The sequence below is a fragment of the Ailuropoda melanoleuca genome, chromosome 19 (genome assembly GCF_002007445.2).
Source record: "Ailuropoda melanoleuca isolate Jingjing chromosome 19, ASM200744v2, whole genome shotgun sequence".
NCBI classification, from domain to species: Eukaryota; Metazoa; Chordata; class Mammalia; order Carnivora; family Ursidae; genus Ailuropoda; species Ailuropoda melanoleuca.
The window spans coordinates 1732808-1749371 of NC_048236.1; the positions used below are offsets into that span (position 1 = coordinate 1732808).

The 16564-nt window shown below is 56.7% G+C and overlaps 2 protein-coding genes across 3 annotated transcripts; one reads left to right on the plus strand and one right to left on the minus strand.

The window, feature by feature from the left end:
* Nucleotides 1–624: 624 nt before the first annotated feature.
* Nucleotides 625–3334, plus strand: GNMT (glycine N-methyltransferase). Its single transcript, XM_002914479.3, has 6 exons — nt 625–855; nt 1698–1825; nt 2246–2362; nt 2573–2715; nt 2817–2938; nt 3020–3334. Exons 1-6 carry the CDS (start codon nt 650–652, stop codon nt 3189–3191), a joined length of 888 nt encoding a protein of 295 aa, XP_002914525.2. The 5' UTR covers nt 625–649; the 3' UTR covers nt 3192–3334.
* Nucleotides 3306–15370, minus strand: PEX6 (peroxisomal biogenesis factor 6). 2 transcript variants are annotated; one of them, XM_034647806.1, is made up of 18 exons: nt 14428–15370; nt 12790–12953; nt 12239–12322; nt 8381–8483; nt 8163–8296; nt 7424–7535; nt 6844–7052; nt 6230–6425; nt 6006–6082; nt 5715–5847; nt 5429–5634; nt 5262–5323; nt 4913–5021; nt 4494–4610; nt 4318–4395; nt 4084–4223; nt 3723–3907; nt 3306–3581 (listed from the first exon to the last, which is right to left on the minus strand). In XM_034647806.1, the coding sequence occupies exons 1-17, from the start codon at nt 15307–15309 to the stop codon at nt 3771–3773; spliced, it is 2943 nt and encodes a 980-aa protein (XP_034503697.1). In that variant the 5' UTR covers nt 15310–15370; the 3' UTR covers nt 3306–3581; nt 3723–3770. The 2 variants fall into 2 exon arrangements, with proteins under 2 accessions (XP_034503697.1, XP_019649968.2); XM_019794409.2 differs by having other exon boundaries at nt 3306–3907.
* Nucleotides 15371–16564: the final 1194 nt, after the last annotated feature.

Sequence of the window (16564 nt, forward strand, 5' to 3'; positions counted from 1 at the left end):
GCTTAGAATCATGCCAGTCCGTGAAGAATTGGGAGGACAGGTCTGACCTCGCCTTAGCCGACTCAGGGAAAGGCTTAATGCGCTACCTCCACGACGGGGGAGCACCTGCTTGCAGGTGGGCAGATGGTCCTCTGGGCCAGAACTGCTCCTGGAATTGGGAGGCCAGACTAGCATTATCCCCAGATACTCCCGATTCCTCCCTTTCCTGGCTGACCAGGGCCTCCTTCAGCGGACAATCCTTCTTTAAACATGCTAATACCTTCCTTCCCTGGGGACGGTCCAGTCCGAGAGGCTGAGCTCGGTGTGGACTGGGAAGTTTCCTTCCTATCCAGCTTAGGTGGCGGCGGAGTGGGCTATCTCACTGCCGCCCTCCCCCCCGCTGGCCCCTCCCCGGTCCTCCCGGGGCTTAAGGGGGTGGGGAGCTGGGAGGGCCCTTTCCCGCCAGGGGGTCGCCCAGGGGGCTGGATCTTCCCGCCGGCGAGGTGGGCTTGTTCCGATTGCCAGACAGCGCCCTCCCCCAGGCGGCGAGCCCAGCAGGGGCGTGTCCCGGCGCTCACCTGCCATTGGGCAGGTGGGGCGGCGGGCGGCTGGCAGCGCCGCGCTCTATAAATGCGGAGCGGGGCGGCCGCCGAGCCAGGCGCGCCGCAGGATGGTGGACAGCGTGTATCGCACGCGCTCCCTGGGGGTGGGGGCCGAAGGGCTCCCGGACCAGTACGCAGACGGAGAGGCGGCGCGCGTGTGGCAGCTCTATATCGGGGACACCCGCAGCCGCACGGCCGAGTACAAGTCCTGGCTGCTCGGGCTGCTGCGCCAGCACGGCTGCCAGCGGGTGCTCGACGTGGCCTGCGGCACCGGGTGAGCCGGGGCGGGGGCGGCGGAGGCACCTCCTCCAGGCTCGTCCCGCAGCCTCCAGCCGGGGGCCGGGCCGCGGGGTAGAGCGGGCAGGAGGCGGGGCCGAGGACACCCAGGGTGCGTGCGAGCTGGGTGTGGGCACCTCAGGGTGGGGACGCAGGGTGGGGACGGCCGGCTCCTCGGGGCGACACGGCGGCCCGGCTTTGGGGCCAGACCGACGGCAACTCTTACGGGTCCTGGCTCTGGCACTGCTCCCCAGGGATGGCCTTGGGCGGTGTTGTTAACAGTCGTTCAATATTTGCCCGTGCCACGCGCTGTGCCAGGAGCTTTGCATACATCCATTTTTAAGGTCCTTACAAAACCTCATGAGATAAGGAGTGATATCCCGTGTACAGCTGTGGAAAACCTGCTTCAGAGGAGTGAAGGCCCTCTACCTAGCAGAGAGGAGATTCAGACCCGGGTTGGTTAGGGTCTGGTCTATGCTCCGAACCTGGCGCTATACTGCCTCCCCGTGCACGGGTTCCTAAATCGCAGGAGCCTCAGTTTGCCCCATCTCTCAAGTGGGGATAACACCGTCTACCTCACGGGGTTGCCATGAGGATTAGTGCACGTTGATAGAATGCCTGGCTCTGAATGGGTGCTAAAAAAATAAAACCAGAAAGTTGCTCCCGGGTGATAAGGAACGGGGGTGAGGAACCTCATTTGAGGTCGGTGGAGAGAGCCTGGGGAGAGGAAGAAGAGGAATGGACTCGAGTGGAGGAGACGGAAGCGTCCAGCACAGGGCCTTCCTTCTCCTCACCTTCCCAGGCCCCCTGACTGCCCCCCTCACCTCTGGCCCTGCCCAGGGTGGACTCCATCATGCTGGTGGAAGAGGGCTTCAGCGTGACCAGTGTGGACGCCAGTGACAAGATGCTGAAGTACGCACTGAAAGAGCGCTGGAACCGGCGGCGTGAGCCAGCCTTCGACAAGTGGGGTACGCATGCCCAGTCAGGCCCTCCCTGCCCAGCACCCCGGGACGCAGTGCTCTCTGCCCTGGGCTCCTTAAGTTCTTGTGCTGGGGTGTTTGTTTTCCTTACGGGGACAGCAAAATTACTTTCGTTTCCCTGGAAAGAATGAGGTATCTGGTAATGCGGGGCTAGTTTTAATGACGTTTGTAGTGTCTTCTTCCTTCTCCCAAATAAAAACCGGTAAGCACAGAGCCATTCTTCCCAATCATAGCTTCCATCCCCCCTTCCTTTCACCCTCCATAGCCATAATGATCCCCTCCCCCTAACCACATGGGGAATCCCCATGAGTCTTGAAGGGGAAACTGAGGCAAGGCTGCACTTGGTGGAGGTGGGTCCTGCTGGTGCCATGGTGCCACCCTGATCCCTCTTCCCCTTCCTGGTCCCAGTCATCGAAGAAGCCAACTGGATGACTCTGGACAAAGATGTGCCCCAGCCACCAGGGGGTGGCTTCGATGCTGTCATCTGCCTTGGAAACAGTTTTGCCCACCTGCCAGACTGCAGAGGTGAGGCAGGGTGTGGCCTGGAGCCTGGCCCTTGCTCTGAGCTATACCTCTCTCCACAGACCCCAGGGTGCCTGCTCTCCTGTCAGAGCAGACTCTGTTTTCTGCTCCTCTCTGCCTTGGCGTCGGTATCCCCGGGGAGGAGGAAGATCGGAGGGAGGGGAGCTCGGGGCCCTCAGCAAACGCAGCCTCTCTGCCCTGCCTGGAGCTTAGGAGACCAGAGCGAGCACCGGCTGGCGCTGAGGAACATCGCGAGCGCGGTGCGGTCAGGGGGCCTGCTGGTCATCGATCATCGCAACTATGACCACATCCTCAGCACAGGCTGCGCACCCCCAGGAAAGAACATCTACTACAAGGTGGGGTCCCGGGGGGTAGGCCCAGCATGGGGGATGTGATCCCGGGGTCCAGGCCCCACGGTGGCTGCAAAGGCTAATGCAGCCGGCACCACCGCCTACAGAGTGACTTGACCAAGGACATCACGACGTCCGTGCTGACAGTGAACAACAAGGCCCACATGGTGACGCTGGACTATACGGTGCAGGTGCCAGGGGCTGGCCAGGATGGTTCTCCTGGCTTGAGGTACCCACTGGGCTCGGCAGGGGGTGGAGGGGGTGGTGCTGAGGCACCAGTCCTCACGGCTGCTCGGGCGCTCTGTTGCAGCAAGTTCCGGCTCTCCTACTACCCGCACTGCTTGGCTTCCTTCACGGAGTTGCTCCGAGCTGCCTTCGGGGGCAGGTGCCAGCACAGCGTCCTGGGAGACTTCAAGCCTTACAAGCCGGGCCAGGCCTACATTCCTTGCTATTTCATCCACGTGCTCAAGAGGACGGACTGAGCGCGGCCTCAGCTCCTACAGCCCTCTGTCCAGGCACTGCAGATCCTGGGGTGTGGGGAGGAGCAGACTGCTGCTGCGGGCGCGGGGATTTATGTTCAGGCAAATGGAAGGGTGAGCAAATACAGTCTGTGCCTTTTTCAGTTCCCGCTTGCCCTGCGTGTCTGTCCAAAGGTTTGAGCTCCCCGGTGTGCCCTCCCCTGGGGCTGACTCCTTCCACAGGCTTGCTCGCCCCCACTCCAGCCTTTCAGACACAACCAGCAGGGGGCAGCATACACTTTATTTTCAGCCAAGACTGGGCTCCCTGGGGGGGGGGCGCATCCCCAGAGCTCCATCCAGGCACAAGCGCCCCCTCCTGAACAAAGGGTCTTTAGTCTTGGAGCTGGAGCTGGCCTGGAAGGACAAACAGGTAGGCAGGGGATGATGTCCTTCGAGCCCTCGGCACCAAGGGGGGTCTCCTGGAAGTAGGCAGCCTTTGGTGCCACAGCAGCATGCAGAGGAGCCCTTTGCTCTCCCAGGGGTCTGTGGGGGTACCTAAGCACCGTTAGGCCTCGGGGCAGGCTCCCAGACGGCACAAGGCTCCTAGCAGGCGGCCAGCTTGCGTTGGGTGCGCTGGTACCGGAGCAGTTCCTGCTCGCTGACTGAGGGCTGCAGCCGGGCAGCGGCCTGCAGCAGGTCCTCCATGGTGAGGAGCAGAGCCGAGCTCCCGGGCTCCAGCCCTGGGGGGACGAGGGGGCAACAGAGGCTGTGGTCTGTGTCTGAGGAGGGGAGAGCCCTAGGGTGGGCATCTGCTTGCCCAGAGGCCCCCAAATGTCAACAGTCCCTCCTCTGAAATCCAGGAGCAGGCCTGGTTCCCCTCTGGAAACCAGGCCTCTGGGGCTGGCAAGTGGCTCACCTTCCTCCAGGTCCCGGACCCTGCGTTTGAGAGCCACTGTCATGGCATCAGAGCAGAGGGAATAGAGGTCTGCACCCGTCAGCTGGGGAGGGCAGCGATCCAGCACGTTCACCAAACTCACAGAGGGCTCCAGCTTGAACCTGTTGTGCAGAGAGAGGAAAGAAACTGTCAAAAGGCAGCCCCGACCATCCCAAGGCCCAAGCCCTTCGGGAGTCTCCCCCTAACGGGGCATACTTGCGTGTGATGGCACTTAGGACACGCAGCTGGGAGGCGCGGTCCTCGCTCACCCCCACGAACACCAGCTTGTCAAATCTTGAAGGAGATAGGCAGGCATAAGTGTCAGGGAGCCCAGCACGAGGGTGGAGAGGCAGAGGAGGGGGGTCAAGGGCCAGGCCCAGATGGGTGCGCACCTGCCAGGCCGCAGAAGGGCAGGGTCCAGGAGGTCTGGTCTGTTGGTGGCTCCAATCGCAAACACATCCTGAGTGCTGTGAAGCCCGTCCAGCTCAGCCAGGAGCTGAGACACCACCCTGCAAACGGGCATGTGGAGGCCAGACAGTCCTCGGCCCTTCCTCAGCCTCCACCCTGCCTGTGGGGCCCCTCCTTGCAGGCCTTCCCCCAGGGCTGCCTGCACGGTTGTGCCCTGGAGATCCCTCCACGCAGGCCCCCCGTTCTCCTCAGTGTCCCTCACCCGACTCCGCGGCCCCCTTTTTGTTGTTATACTATTTTGGAACTGGAATGGCAGGAACTCCTGGGGCTCTGGAGACTGCTGCAGCCTGTCTCACGTCCCTCCGTCTTGGACCCCAGACTCCAATCAGGTTCAGACCCCCACCTGTCCATCACACCTCCAGAGTCTCCGCTTCGCCCCCGGCTCGGGGCCAGGGAGTCCAGCTCATCAAAGAAGATAATGCAGGGAGCCGCGGCCCTGGCCCTGGCAAACACTGAGGAAAGAAAGGGACCCCCAGGAGGGGGAAGCTCAGGGGGGTGTGAAGTCATGCGACGGAGGAGGGAAAGCCAGGTGTGACAGTTCATCAGTCCAGGTACTAGGCCACCCTGGGCAGGTCCTCTGGAGAAAGGACCATGCGACGGTGGAAAGACCTGGAGTCGCGGGAGGGTGGGGGGGCAGCGCAAGGGCCATTAGGGTTTGGGAGGGGCTGGAAGGCTGGCCTCTCCTCACTCACCTTCTCGCACATTCTCCTCACTCTGGCCCACATACATGTTGATGAGTTCAGGCCCCTTCACGCTGAGGGAGAGGGTGAGATTCGTCAGATGCGTGAACACGCAACTGACCAGCCAGCCCCTCCTGCTCCCCAGCCCGCCCAGCACCCCTTCCACACCCCCTTGCCACCTGAGGAAGGTAAGACAGCATTCAGTAGCCACTGCCTTGGCCAGGAGGGTCTTGCCCGTGCCAGGGGGACCATGGAGCAGAAGACCTGAGCGCCTGAGGCCCAGGCTCAGCAGCTCGGGGTGCTCTAGAGGGAGCTGAATGGTCTCCAGAATCTCCTTCTTCACCTCCTGCAGCCCGCCCACATCATGCCAGGACACTGAAGGGATCTAGGAGATGGAGAGTATGTGGTTGGGGACGGGGTGGTGGTGAGAGCTCCTGTCCTACCTCCAAGGAGCTGGAGTCCTACCTTGGGGGCGCCAATGGCCTGGGACTGAGCTGTCTGCAGCTGTTCCAGTGCCTGCCTGAAATCCTCAGCCAGGAGAGGAAAGCCAGCAGCACAGAGCTCCCCCTCGTCCTCCTCACTCCAGCCACCTGCCAAACTGCAAAGAGAAACCCAGGAGGACCTCCGGAGGGCCTGACTGAAAGCATCCCCCCAACCACCCGTCAAGGCCCTGGTTCCTCTTCCCCCTACCCAGCCCCCCGCCCCCCACCATATTTCCTCTTGCCTTCTCTTCCCTCCTGTGCCCAGTTTCCCTACCCCGAGTTCTTGATCCTGGCGCAGGCTGCCCGGCTGCTGTGGGTCAAAAGGGCATAGAGATCCCCCACCACGAAGCCCTGGGGAACCGCAGGAGAGGGCGCGTGAGCAGGGCACGGCAGGCAGGAACCCGCAGGAGACCTGCCCCCAGCGGGAGCAGAGGCCCGGGGTGAAGCCCGCACGGGCAGGGCAGCGGGACTGGGGGGGTGCCCCGCCTCGGTACTCACTGCGCAGCGCCGTGCCAGCTGCGCCAGGTTCACCTCCTGGCCCAGGGGGAGGTGGGCGGTGAGCGCCCGCAGGACACTGAGCCGCCGCCCCTCTGACAACGCGGGCACCTCCAGCTCGTGAGGAAACGCCGTCTGCACGTCGGCAGGCAGGTCCTGGGCCCGGCTCGTGGTGGCCACGACCATCAGGGGCAGGCGGCTGCAGACACAGAGTGGGCGCTGAGGGCAAGAGCGTGGCTGGCGGCACCTGAGCGCCGTCTTGTCGCGACGGTGCGGCAGGGCGGGGAGGCAGGTGGCTGCTGGGGCGGGACGGGGAGGTGAGACCCAGCGCTCACCCCATGGGCACAGCTTGAGGGAGGGCCTGTGGTTCCCGCCCTCACACAGGGAGCTCACTGACGGCAGAGGCTGTGTTTTTTCCCCGACACAGTGCCCCCCAAAATACGAGGGACCGCATCCCCCTCCCTCTGGACACCCCAAGCTGCTCAGCTCAGGACCGTCTGGAGGACAGCCACATGGGCGAGATGTCGGAGAAGCCATTGAGGAAGAGAGGACGAAAGGCTGAAGAGAAGTGGGGGGCCTGGGCCCCGCCGTTTTGCAGACCCAGCTCTGTACCACACCTGGTGAGGGGGTCCTCGTCGAGGAGGAGGCGACGCAGCGTGGCCACCACACGGGCATCCTCACCCAGCCCATCACGGTCCCGGCCCAGAAGGTCCACGGCTGTGAGCAACAGAACCACAGGCCGGCAGCGCCGGGCCCGGGAGAAGGCGGCCTGCAGTTTTGTCTCCACAGCCCCGCTACTGTCCGCACAGAGGCTGGAGCAGGGCACCTGGGGACGAGGCCCCAACGGTCTGTGAGCAAAGGGCAGGCGTGATGGACGCAGGACGGGCGGGAGAAGAGCCAGAAGAAGGTGCAGGCCATCTTTTATTTAGAGGGCGGAGATGGGGGAGAAGGGAACACTGGCCAAGGCCTACCTCCTCTCTACCCTAACCTCATTCCCTGGACTACCCACCACAATCTCCAAACCCCTTCCTTTTTTGAAAGTTATCTTCCCGTAGCTGAGAATCATGGGAACAGGCCTGACCAACCAGCCCACCCGGCTGAAGTGCTGGGGCCAGGCTGGTGGCCAGAAGGGGGAGGGGAGAGGGAGAATCTAGGCCGGGAGGGGTAGCTGGGGTTCGACTCTCCAGGTACCCTCACCTTCAGCAGGTGGAGCCCGAGGCGGCTGCAGGCTGCAGTGATGGCTGTGGTTTTCCCACTGCCCGGGGGACCCCGAAGAAGGACACTGCTGGTTCCTGTCAACAGGGCACCTCTGCAACGAGAGGGCAGACACTGGCCTCCTCCACTCTGCTCAAACCCCCAGCAACAGAGGGACCCTCGGATGGAGAAAGCAGGCACCTCCCTCTCCTTGTGGCACCCCTCCTCCTCCAGGGCTATTTGCACGTGGTGAAGCCATAGTTCCCATGCCACCTCTGGTGCCCTGGCAGGGGCACGGAGTGCATCCAGCAGCCAGAACAATTCCCTTTTGTCATCACTGCCTCCTGTAAAGCCTTGGATGACACCCAGAGGAGTCAGGGGAAGGTCTGTGTCTACACTTAGGCCAGCGGCTTGAGGAGCTGTAGCATTTGGGCCCAGGGCGGTGAAGGCCAGACTGGCTAGTGGGCTCCCCAAGGGGAAGGGCAGTCTCAGAGACAACTGTCCCTGGGGGAGATTTTTCTTCTACAGCCAACCTTGGAGGATGGAGGTTGTCCCCAGAAAGGAACCTAGGAATTTGCTTATAGAAAGGACATGGGCTAGTGGCCTGGGCATCCTGGTTTGAGGGAGGTCCCCCCAACCCTACGCCGGCCAGCGCATTAGGGACTGATTGTCCAGTCCACTGCCCCTCCAGAGATGTTCCGAGCAGGTTTCTCTCCCACCCTGAGGCCGTGGCTTCACTCACCCAGGCTGGAGGCGAGGCTTCAGGGCAGCACAGAGCTCAGTCACCAAGGTCTCCAGGCCCGGAGGAGACAAGCTGTTCCAAGGAGTGGATTCTCCTGAAGCGAGCCTTGGAACTGGGCTCAGGGTAGAACCCACCTGGGAAAGGCGGGAGGAAGCTTTAGTGTCTGGAAGCTGTTTCTGTTCCTCTTCTCAGGTCTAGTCCCATCCCCAGGGCCTCACCAAGTACAAGGAGGTATGAGTGGTGTCCGCCAAGTATGCGCTGGTCGGCCCATCAGGAGCTTCCCCAATGGTTTTCTTCACTTTAAAAAACATTTCCCGCCACCTGTAGGAAAGAAGCCCAATGAACCGCACAGATCCAGAGCCCACATACACCTCTCCCTAAGGACGAGGTGGCTGTCTCCATCATAGAGCTCGACCGCAGGGACAAACTCAAGAACAGCACGAGTAACTGCCCCCAGACATGGCAGGGGGTGAGGAAGGGGACAGGAGGAGGGGTAAAGGAGCCTTTCTTATCTCCCTGGCTGGCTCCTGCACATTTTGAGGACAGGAGCTATAACGGCCCTCCACATCCCTCATGGCAACCATCAGAGAGCCTTGGGGACGTGTTTCTCCAGGTAAATGGCCTACCCACCCATTCCAGGGGGAGAAGCTACAGCTGCATTAACCAATGATCATCTGACCATTTTCACTGGCTCTAGAATACAGTCTTCCCCTCCAAGTCATACCTCCCAAAGCCTTCCAACACGTCAGCAGGAAGGGTCCCTTGGGTCTTATTCAATAACCCACGAAATCTAATTGCAGATTCCTTATTAAAGACATCTAATGATTAATTCTTTATTTTGGCTGCACATTAGAATTATCTGTGAAACTTGAAAATCAACATCTCCCACATATTGTACGATTCTGTTCAGCAGATTGGTAATTGCTGGGGGCTGAGGGAAGGGGGGAGTAGGGAGGGTCTGCTAATGGGCAGGGGTGTGGCGGGGGAAGAAAATGTTCTGGAATTAGTGGTGTTGGTTGCATAACCTTATGAATATAGTAAAAGCCACTGAATTGTACATTTTATTTTTTTTTTTAAGATTTATTTATTTGAGAGAAGAAGAGCATGAACAGGGGGGAGAGGGAGAAGCAGACTCCCCACTGAGCAGGGAGCCCAATGTGGGGCTCGATCCCAGGACCCTGAGATCATGACCTGAGCCGAAGGCAGATGCTTAACCAACCGAGCCACCCAGGCGCCCCTGAATCGTACACTTTTTTTTTTTTTAAGATTTTTTATTTATTTATTTGACAGAGATAGACAGCCAGCGAGAGAGGGAACACAAGCAGGGGGAGTGGGAGAGGAAGAAGCAGGCTCCCAGCGGAGGAGCCTGATGTGGGGCTCGATACCGGAACGCCGGGATCATGCCCTGAGCCGAAGGCAGACGCCTAACGACTGCGCTACCCAGGCGCCCTGAATCGTACACTTTAAACATGTGAATTAGATGTTTTTAAAAAAGTAATCTCTACGCCAGATGTGGGGCTTGAACTCATGACCCTAAGATTAAGAGTTGCATCCTCTACTGACTGAGCCAGCCAGGCGCCCATCTCAATATTTTAAATGAGCATTTTTCCCTCCTTTCGTAAAAATAAAGACTGCACAGGCCCCAGCCTCACCTTGACTCTGCGCAAACAGGTCTGGGGTGGGGTTCAGGCATCTGCATTTTTTTAAAGCTTCCCCAGCCGTAACCAGGGCTGTGCACTCACTGGCTAGTCTCAGAGTAAGGGGGGCGCTCAGCCTACAAAGGGTGCAGAGAGTGGGGAGCAGGCAGCAGTGACTAGCCCGATCTTCCAGAAAAGAAATGACGAACTACTTCCCTCTTTAATCCTCAGGTGGAAGAGCAATGACTTGGCCCAGACTAGAACTGGGGCCTCTTTTAAGTTCCAGTCGGTGCAAATTCCTTTGTTCACGTGGTCTGTTGTAAAGCTGCTTACTCTGGCAGCAAAGTGGGGTGTGTGGGAATAACGCCAGGTGGAGGGGAGAAGAACAGCAGACTGGTATTATGAACTCTCCTGATTATTAGGGTAGGCAGTTATCGTGATAAAATGTGGAACATATGGGGCACCTGGGTGGCTCAGTCAGTTGGGGGTCTGCCTTCGGCTCAGGTCATGATCCCAGGGTCCTGGGATCAAGTCCCGCATCAGCTCTCTGCTCATCAGGGAGCCTGCTTCTTCCTCTCCCTCTGCCGCTCCCCCTGCTTGTGCTCCCTCACTCTCTCTGTCAAATAAATAAATAAAATCTTGAAAAAAAAAAAAAGTGGAACATAAGGAAGCCTGTGTCTTACTGATATTCAGTATAAATGAACAGTAGGTAGTGCTAGAACCTGGCCTCTCAACCCTGAGTCACAGTGCACATGGTGAGCAGTGGAATCCAAGGAGGAACAGCACCGTGGGAGGTTAGGGGGAAGTCCCCCCTTCCACGGACAGCAGGACCATCTCAGTAAGTACAAGGATCAGAGCTCTTGAACGTATCTGGATATTGCTGGGGAAAGCTGGGCTGTGTTCTCAAGAGCCAGACGGGAGACAGTGGAGCTGGATCCTTGCTGGTTTGCTCTGGGGGAGTGGAACCGCGGAACAGCCTCCAGGGGCTACACCACCAACATTGGAATTCCATTTCAGGGATCACAGAAGCTTCCTAGCAAGGCTTCCCTTCCCTTTGCAGGACCTGCTGAGGGGGAAAAACTGTGTGCTAGGTCTCAGAAGGGTCCAGTGCCAGCTTTCCTTTGGAAGTACAAAGGGTGGGCATTCTGTAGTTCTCCTACAGAAAGCTAGCCTGTAGATACTGGCTATATTTAAGATGGGAGACACGAGTGGGAAGTGACTAATACATGCCAGCCTGGCATTTTCTACCAGGCCCCAGTTGTAGATAAGATTTGGGAAAGCTCAAAGGGGTGCCATGAGCATTAAATGGGGTTACCACCAGGCCCTTCACATGGGTACCACAGCTCTGAATGAACCAAGCTCTGAATGTTGATCAAGGATGAATCAGGCAATCCAGACAATGCATCTGTCTTGGCAGAGAACCCAGGCTGGCTAGGCCGGAGACCCTGGGCATGCCAACTCCCACGCCTCAGTTCCTTCCGACTGGCCTCACCGCCTCACAAGCAATCCCCTGTGGATGCTGGATTAGTGGGTCTATTAGCTGTGCCCTCCTTCTAGTACATTGCTACAGGAAATCAGTCCCGGGGTATCAGGCTACACATTCCCCCGCTTCACAGAAAGCCAAAGCAGTCTCTGAATTCTTTGTCTCACCCTTTTACATGGAACCTCTGTGATCAGTGTCTACAGGGAGGAGAAAGGTTGCACTCCTTGTTTTGGGTGCTTAGGTCACTTATGCTTAATTTCTCACTCTTTCTTGAGAGTAAGGAAAAAGAGAAGGCCTGTCAATGACAGCAGCCATCTGTCTCTCCCCCACTCTGGGAGACGGGACTGAAAAGCTGCATGTGCACGCTGCATTAATCAGGGCAGAAATCAAAGCCTGGGTCTCCTTATGTTGGGTATATGGGAGGTGTGGCCCAAAACCTGGCCCAAACGACACTGTGGTTAAGAAAGAAAAGCAAGGAATCTCACGTTGGTCTAGGCCATTAAACTTCTTAATGCCTTCCTGTACCGATGACCACCCAATAATTTGAGGATAAATACGTCCCAAAGGTGGCAGGCAGTGGTTCTTAATCTTTTTTCAGTCCTGCGCCTATTTGAGAACCTGAAGAAAGCATGTACCTTTTCTCTAGAAAAATGTACATGACAGGGGTACCTGGGTGGCTCAGTTGGCTAAGTATCTGCCTTTGGCTCAGGTCATGATCCCAGGGTCCTGGGATTGAGCCCCCCAGCTCTCTGTTCAGCGGGGAGCCTCTTTCTCCCTCTCCCCCATGCTCATGCTCTCTAGCTCTCTCAAATAAATAAAATCTTTTTTAAAAATGTACATGACAACCAAGTTTTCTTATATACAAAATTATTCCACAAAACTTGTGGGGAGGGGATCATAGAACTCTTGCACCCGGGTTAGGGATCCCAGCTGTAGGATAAGAGACAGCTGCGTACCTGGGCAGTTTCTCTGGGCTTCCTTCCAGGATCTCTACTTGCCCAACTGTTGGCACACACAGAACATCCCCTTCCTGGACTGCCCTGCAAACACAGCAGTGGCCCTGGTCAGCTCACGATAAGAGTCAAGAGCATGGGCCTGACATACCCCCTTCATGTCTACTCCCAACCCGCAGACCGTAAGGGGCCTACCGCCCACCCAGAGATCCCAAGCAGTTGTCCAGAGAACAGGTCTGACCTAGAATGAGCTGGGGGGAATGGCAGAGAGGCTGGAAAGGGGGAATCAGAGAGTAGTGAGGGGCAAAGCAGGATCCTGGCTCTTTGCGGGCCCTCTCAAATCAAAGAGGCTTCTCAGTTTAGAATGTCCAGATTCACCTCATGGTACCAATTTCCTTTCTATTGACCACCTGCCACACCAAGAAGCATCTAGCCACAATACTGCCTAAAATGTGGCTTTGTAAAGTCAGAGCTCTGTGGGACCTGCACCTAAGGCATGGGATAGGAGGAGAGCAAGGGTGAGATGCTATCTCCTGAAGGGGTAAGCAGCTAACCTGGGTGTCTGAAAGTGCCGGTAAAGAACATGGTCATAATTTCCGTTGGTGCTGTAGTGGGGAGAGGACACAATTTCGATGTGTAACTCTTTGGCAAACAGAGGCTCAGGCAGCACTGAGCGGCTTCCTTTGTCTTCAGGGGTGCTGGAGCCTTCCAAGTATCTCTATTAGAGAAATAACCACCACCTTATCACCTTCTCCCAAGGAGTCAGGCTCCGCCCTACCTTAACTTTAGCAGCCAACGTTTCTATTTGCATCCTCTAACCACAAGGCCTGTGGGAGGGAGGCCTAAGGTAGCCAAACTGAATACCTGTATCTTCCCTAGGAACAGAAACCTCTCCTCATGGGCACCAGGAAGAGATTTCTGACTCTAGCTCCAAAAAGTTCCTCAGTAAAAATAACCTTTCTGCGATATCTTTAAGTTGACCCTAAGCCAGGAAAGTGGTAAAGACATTTAATTCCCACAAGTACTTTTGAGTGACACCAGGCAGCAACTGGAATTGCTATTAATTGGACATTAGTGGGGACACTGAATTCAGGCTGTGGGAAAAGGATATGATCTCGCTGAAGCTGAAAGGGTTGGTTCAGCTGAATGAGCTCCAGTCTGAGGACTCCAGTTTTTCCTCCATTCAAAGGGAAACCCACACCTGACTCCCATTCATGCATATCTTACATCCCTCTTGACATCTTATAACACAAATTGGCTATGCCAGTTTTAGCTAACAGAACTTTCTACAGTGATAGAAATGTTACCTACATGTGCTGTTGAGCATTTGACACATAACTGAAGCATTCGAAGAACGGTTTTAAGTTTTATTTAGTTTTAAGTTAAAAAGCCACACTGTAGCCAGTGGCTTCCGTATTGGACAGTACAGGCCTAAACCATATATCCAGGTGCCTAATTAAACAGTAGACTATATTTGTCCCCCCAAATACAATGATCTTCTTGAAGTAATCTCCTTAAAGGCAGAAACCAAAAATTTCTCTCGGGTATATTTACTAAAATATTAAAATCAAATACCAGGCACTAAAGATAATAAAGAACCCTTCACTTCAAAGAATTTACAATATATAACTGAGGATTAGACAGCGTACATAATCATAACAAGACAGAAAATAAATGCTCTAAGAAAGGTACAAAACGCTATAGGAGAAAGAAGTCTTGTCAAATATATGGTAAGATGGTGTAAGGCTTTGAGAAGAGGTAGCATCTTTAGATGGGCTTTGAAGGAAAGGATGGCAGGACTTTAACAGATGAGGCTAGAAGAACAGAAAGCTATTTGAAGTAAAGGATAAGCATGAGCAAAAGAAATGAGGTATCCTCCTCCATATTACTCAGTACAATTCTGGATACACTGTAGCAATTCAATAAACTGATTAAGTAGATTAATACACTGTATGTACCTGGTAATTTGAGGATGACTCTCTCCTTTCACCTGAATGGATGAAAGCCCTTCCCATGCACCACTACACCATGGAGAATTATATTTTGATTGTAGAGAATAGGTAAATAAGACTAAGGGACATTAAGATCTAAGGAGTAAGGGGTCTAAATTCTACAGCTCTCTTCTTCCAATTCAGTTGAGATAAGAGGGAATAAGGAGTGGAAGCATTCCTGACCTCAGTCCCGTATCCTACCTGAATTCTGAGCTCTCCCACTTCCAGGGGATCACAGCCGAGATTAAAAGCCAGAGTGGCAGGCACGAGGGCCAGTCCGTCAGCGAGGGGCTCTCCCGGCTGCCCAGAGCCGGGTCCCAGCCTTTCAGAGAGGTCCCAGCGAGGCTCTAGGACCTGCACCCTGGCCAAATGTGGCTGGGAAGTATTCGACGACTCTCCGGCTCGGGTCACCCACACCCATTCGCCCTGGAAGAGGCCCAGGCTACGGAGACAGCTCCGGCTTACCCCCAGTGAATCTCCAGTCCCTCCCAGAACTCCCCGGAGTCGCCGGACTGTGCGGTTAACCGCGAAGGACGACACCACGGGTGGGGGTGGGGGCCGGCTGCTGTCCCCAGCCTCCTGACCCAGTTTGGCCCGCCCACGGAGCTCAGTCACTGCCAGCCGCGTCCCTGGGCCCAGCAGCCCTTGCAACGCCGGCCGCGTCTCCAGCACCCTCGGTCCGGGCACTGGTAGGGCCTCTCCGCGCCGCACCAGCAGCGGCCCGACTCGCGGTCCCAGCCCGGGCCCCGGTGAAGTGCCAAGCAGCGCCCAGCCCAGCGCCGGAGGCCGCCGCACAGGGCGCGCCCGCACCCACGCCCCGGAGCCCAGAGCCAGGAGCCGCAGCAGCGCGCGGCTAACCAGCAGCTGCGGGGGCCCTGGACCCTGCTCTTCGGTCTCCGCGCCCGGTCCCTCCAGGGCCGCCACAAGCAGCGCCGGCCCTGCGGGGCTCTCCCCTGCGGGCCGCAGAGCCAGCACCAGGCCCAGCCCCGCTGCAGGCCACGGGCCCCCGGGGGGCAGCAGCACCGCCAACGGGGGTGCCTCGGTCGGGAAGGGGTCCAGGACCCGCAAGACGGCCAGCGCCATGGTGACAGGAGACAAACGAGGAAGGCGAAGGAGAGCGGCTTCCGGAACCAGCCTGCCGCGCGCCGTTTCCGCTTCCGTCGGGGGAGGTGCGAGGAGAGTGGGCGGGGCGGCGGGTCCCTGGCGCGCGCGCCTGGAGGGTGAGCGGCGGCTCGGATTGATGGGAGGCTTCCTCGGTGGCAGTAACACATCCACTGCCGCTGCGTAGTCTTTTGACACCGTGTTTGCGGGGATCTGACTAACGCGCCTGCTAGGGGAGTGACGTCCTCTCAATTGTCCTGCCATGCACTTAACAGTTAATTGAATGAACAACGAACCGTCAGCGTGCCCAGGACCAGCTTGGCCCAGGGCTGGGAGCTATGGGTGGAGTGTTTAGGAAGGAGTCCAGCCCTCTGTGGAACTCCTACAGTTTCCGTGGTGGAACTGTGGGCAATGAGGTCTGGGGGTTGTGGGGAAGGTTGCAGGAGGGAGTGGTAGGATAAAACTGCTTCAGACGTGCTTATGGATATGTAGTGGCTGCTGGCTGGATTACTACTTGTGATTCATGTAGCCCTGGAGTACTTGGTGCTGCCACACCTGTTCCAGCACATCCTACACAAAACCCACGTTCCAGTGTTTCTTGTCTTGTTTATTGTCCTGTTCATTCTACTCCCACCAAACCTGAAGTGAAGACGAAGCAGCTTCGCTTTTTCATTCCTCCAAAACCAGTTGCTCTCCCTGCCCCACCAGTCCTTGCAGATTGGAGACCCACGTCCTGTTTCTATCCTGCAGGGTGGGAGGGATGTGTGTGGGGGGGGCAGTAGAGCAGGCAGAAGAGAGGGATTCAAGGCTTCGGTCATGAGCGCGAACCAACAGCTTGCTTCCCAACTTTGCTGTTACTTAGATTCCATCCTTGTCTCCACCTCCACCGCTTTGGATGCTGGCAGGCCACATCTCCAGTTATTAATAACAAAAACAATATTTTCACTAAGAATCAATGGATTGGTTGGTGGTAATCTACTCTTTCTGGACCTTGCATTCTCCAAACACTGCCTAACTTTCTCCTTTCCTTCACAGCTGAACAACTTGAGGCAGCTTCTCCTTTGTACGTTATGAATTCCTGAAAATATCCTGAAAATCTGAGAGTTGAATATTAGATTTATGTGTTGTAAGGTATTTCTATTCCTAGCAAGACAAGAAGGTATTTTTATATTTTTTATTTTTTAAAAGATTTTATTTATTTATTTGACACAGAGAGAAAAAGCAAGTGAGCACAAGT

Bases quoted from the DNA above. Each gene is read 5' to 3' on its own strand.
- GNMT (XM_002914479.3), top strand. From the start codon at position 650: ATGGTGGACAGCGTGTATCGCACGCGCTCCCTGGGGGTGGGGGCCGAA. The intron at 1,826-2,245 runs GTACGCATGCCC...TCCTGGTCCCAG, and splicing joins GCCAGCCTTCGACAAGTGGG to TCATCGAAGAAGCCAACTGG. The intron at 2,363-2,572 runs GTGAGGCAGGGT...CCTGGAGCTTAG, and splicing joins CCACCTGCCAGACTGCAGAG to GAGACCAGAGCGAGCACCGG.
- PEX6 (XM_034647806.1), bottom strand. From the start codon at position 15,309: ATGGCGCTGGCCGTCTTGCGGGTCCTGGACCCCTTCCCGACCGAGGCA. The intron at 12,954-14,427 runs GTAGGATACGGG...TTTCTCTAATAG, and splicing joins TGGGAGAGCTCAGAATTCAG to AGATACTTGGAAGGCTCCAG. The intron at 8,297-8,380 runs GTGAGGCCCTGG...CGCCTTTCCCAG, and splicing joins CTCATACCTCCTTGTACTTG to GTGGGTTCTACCCTGAGCCC.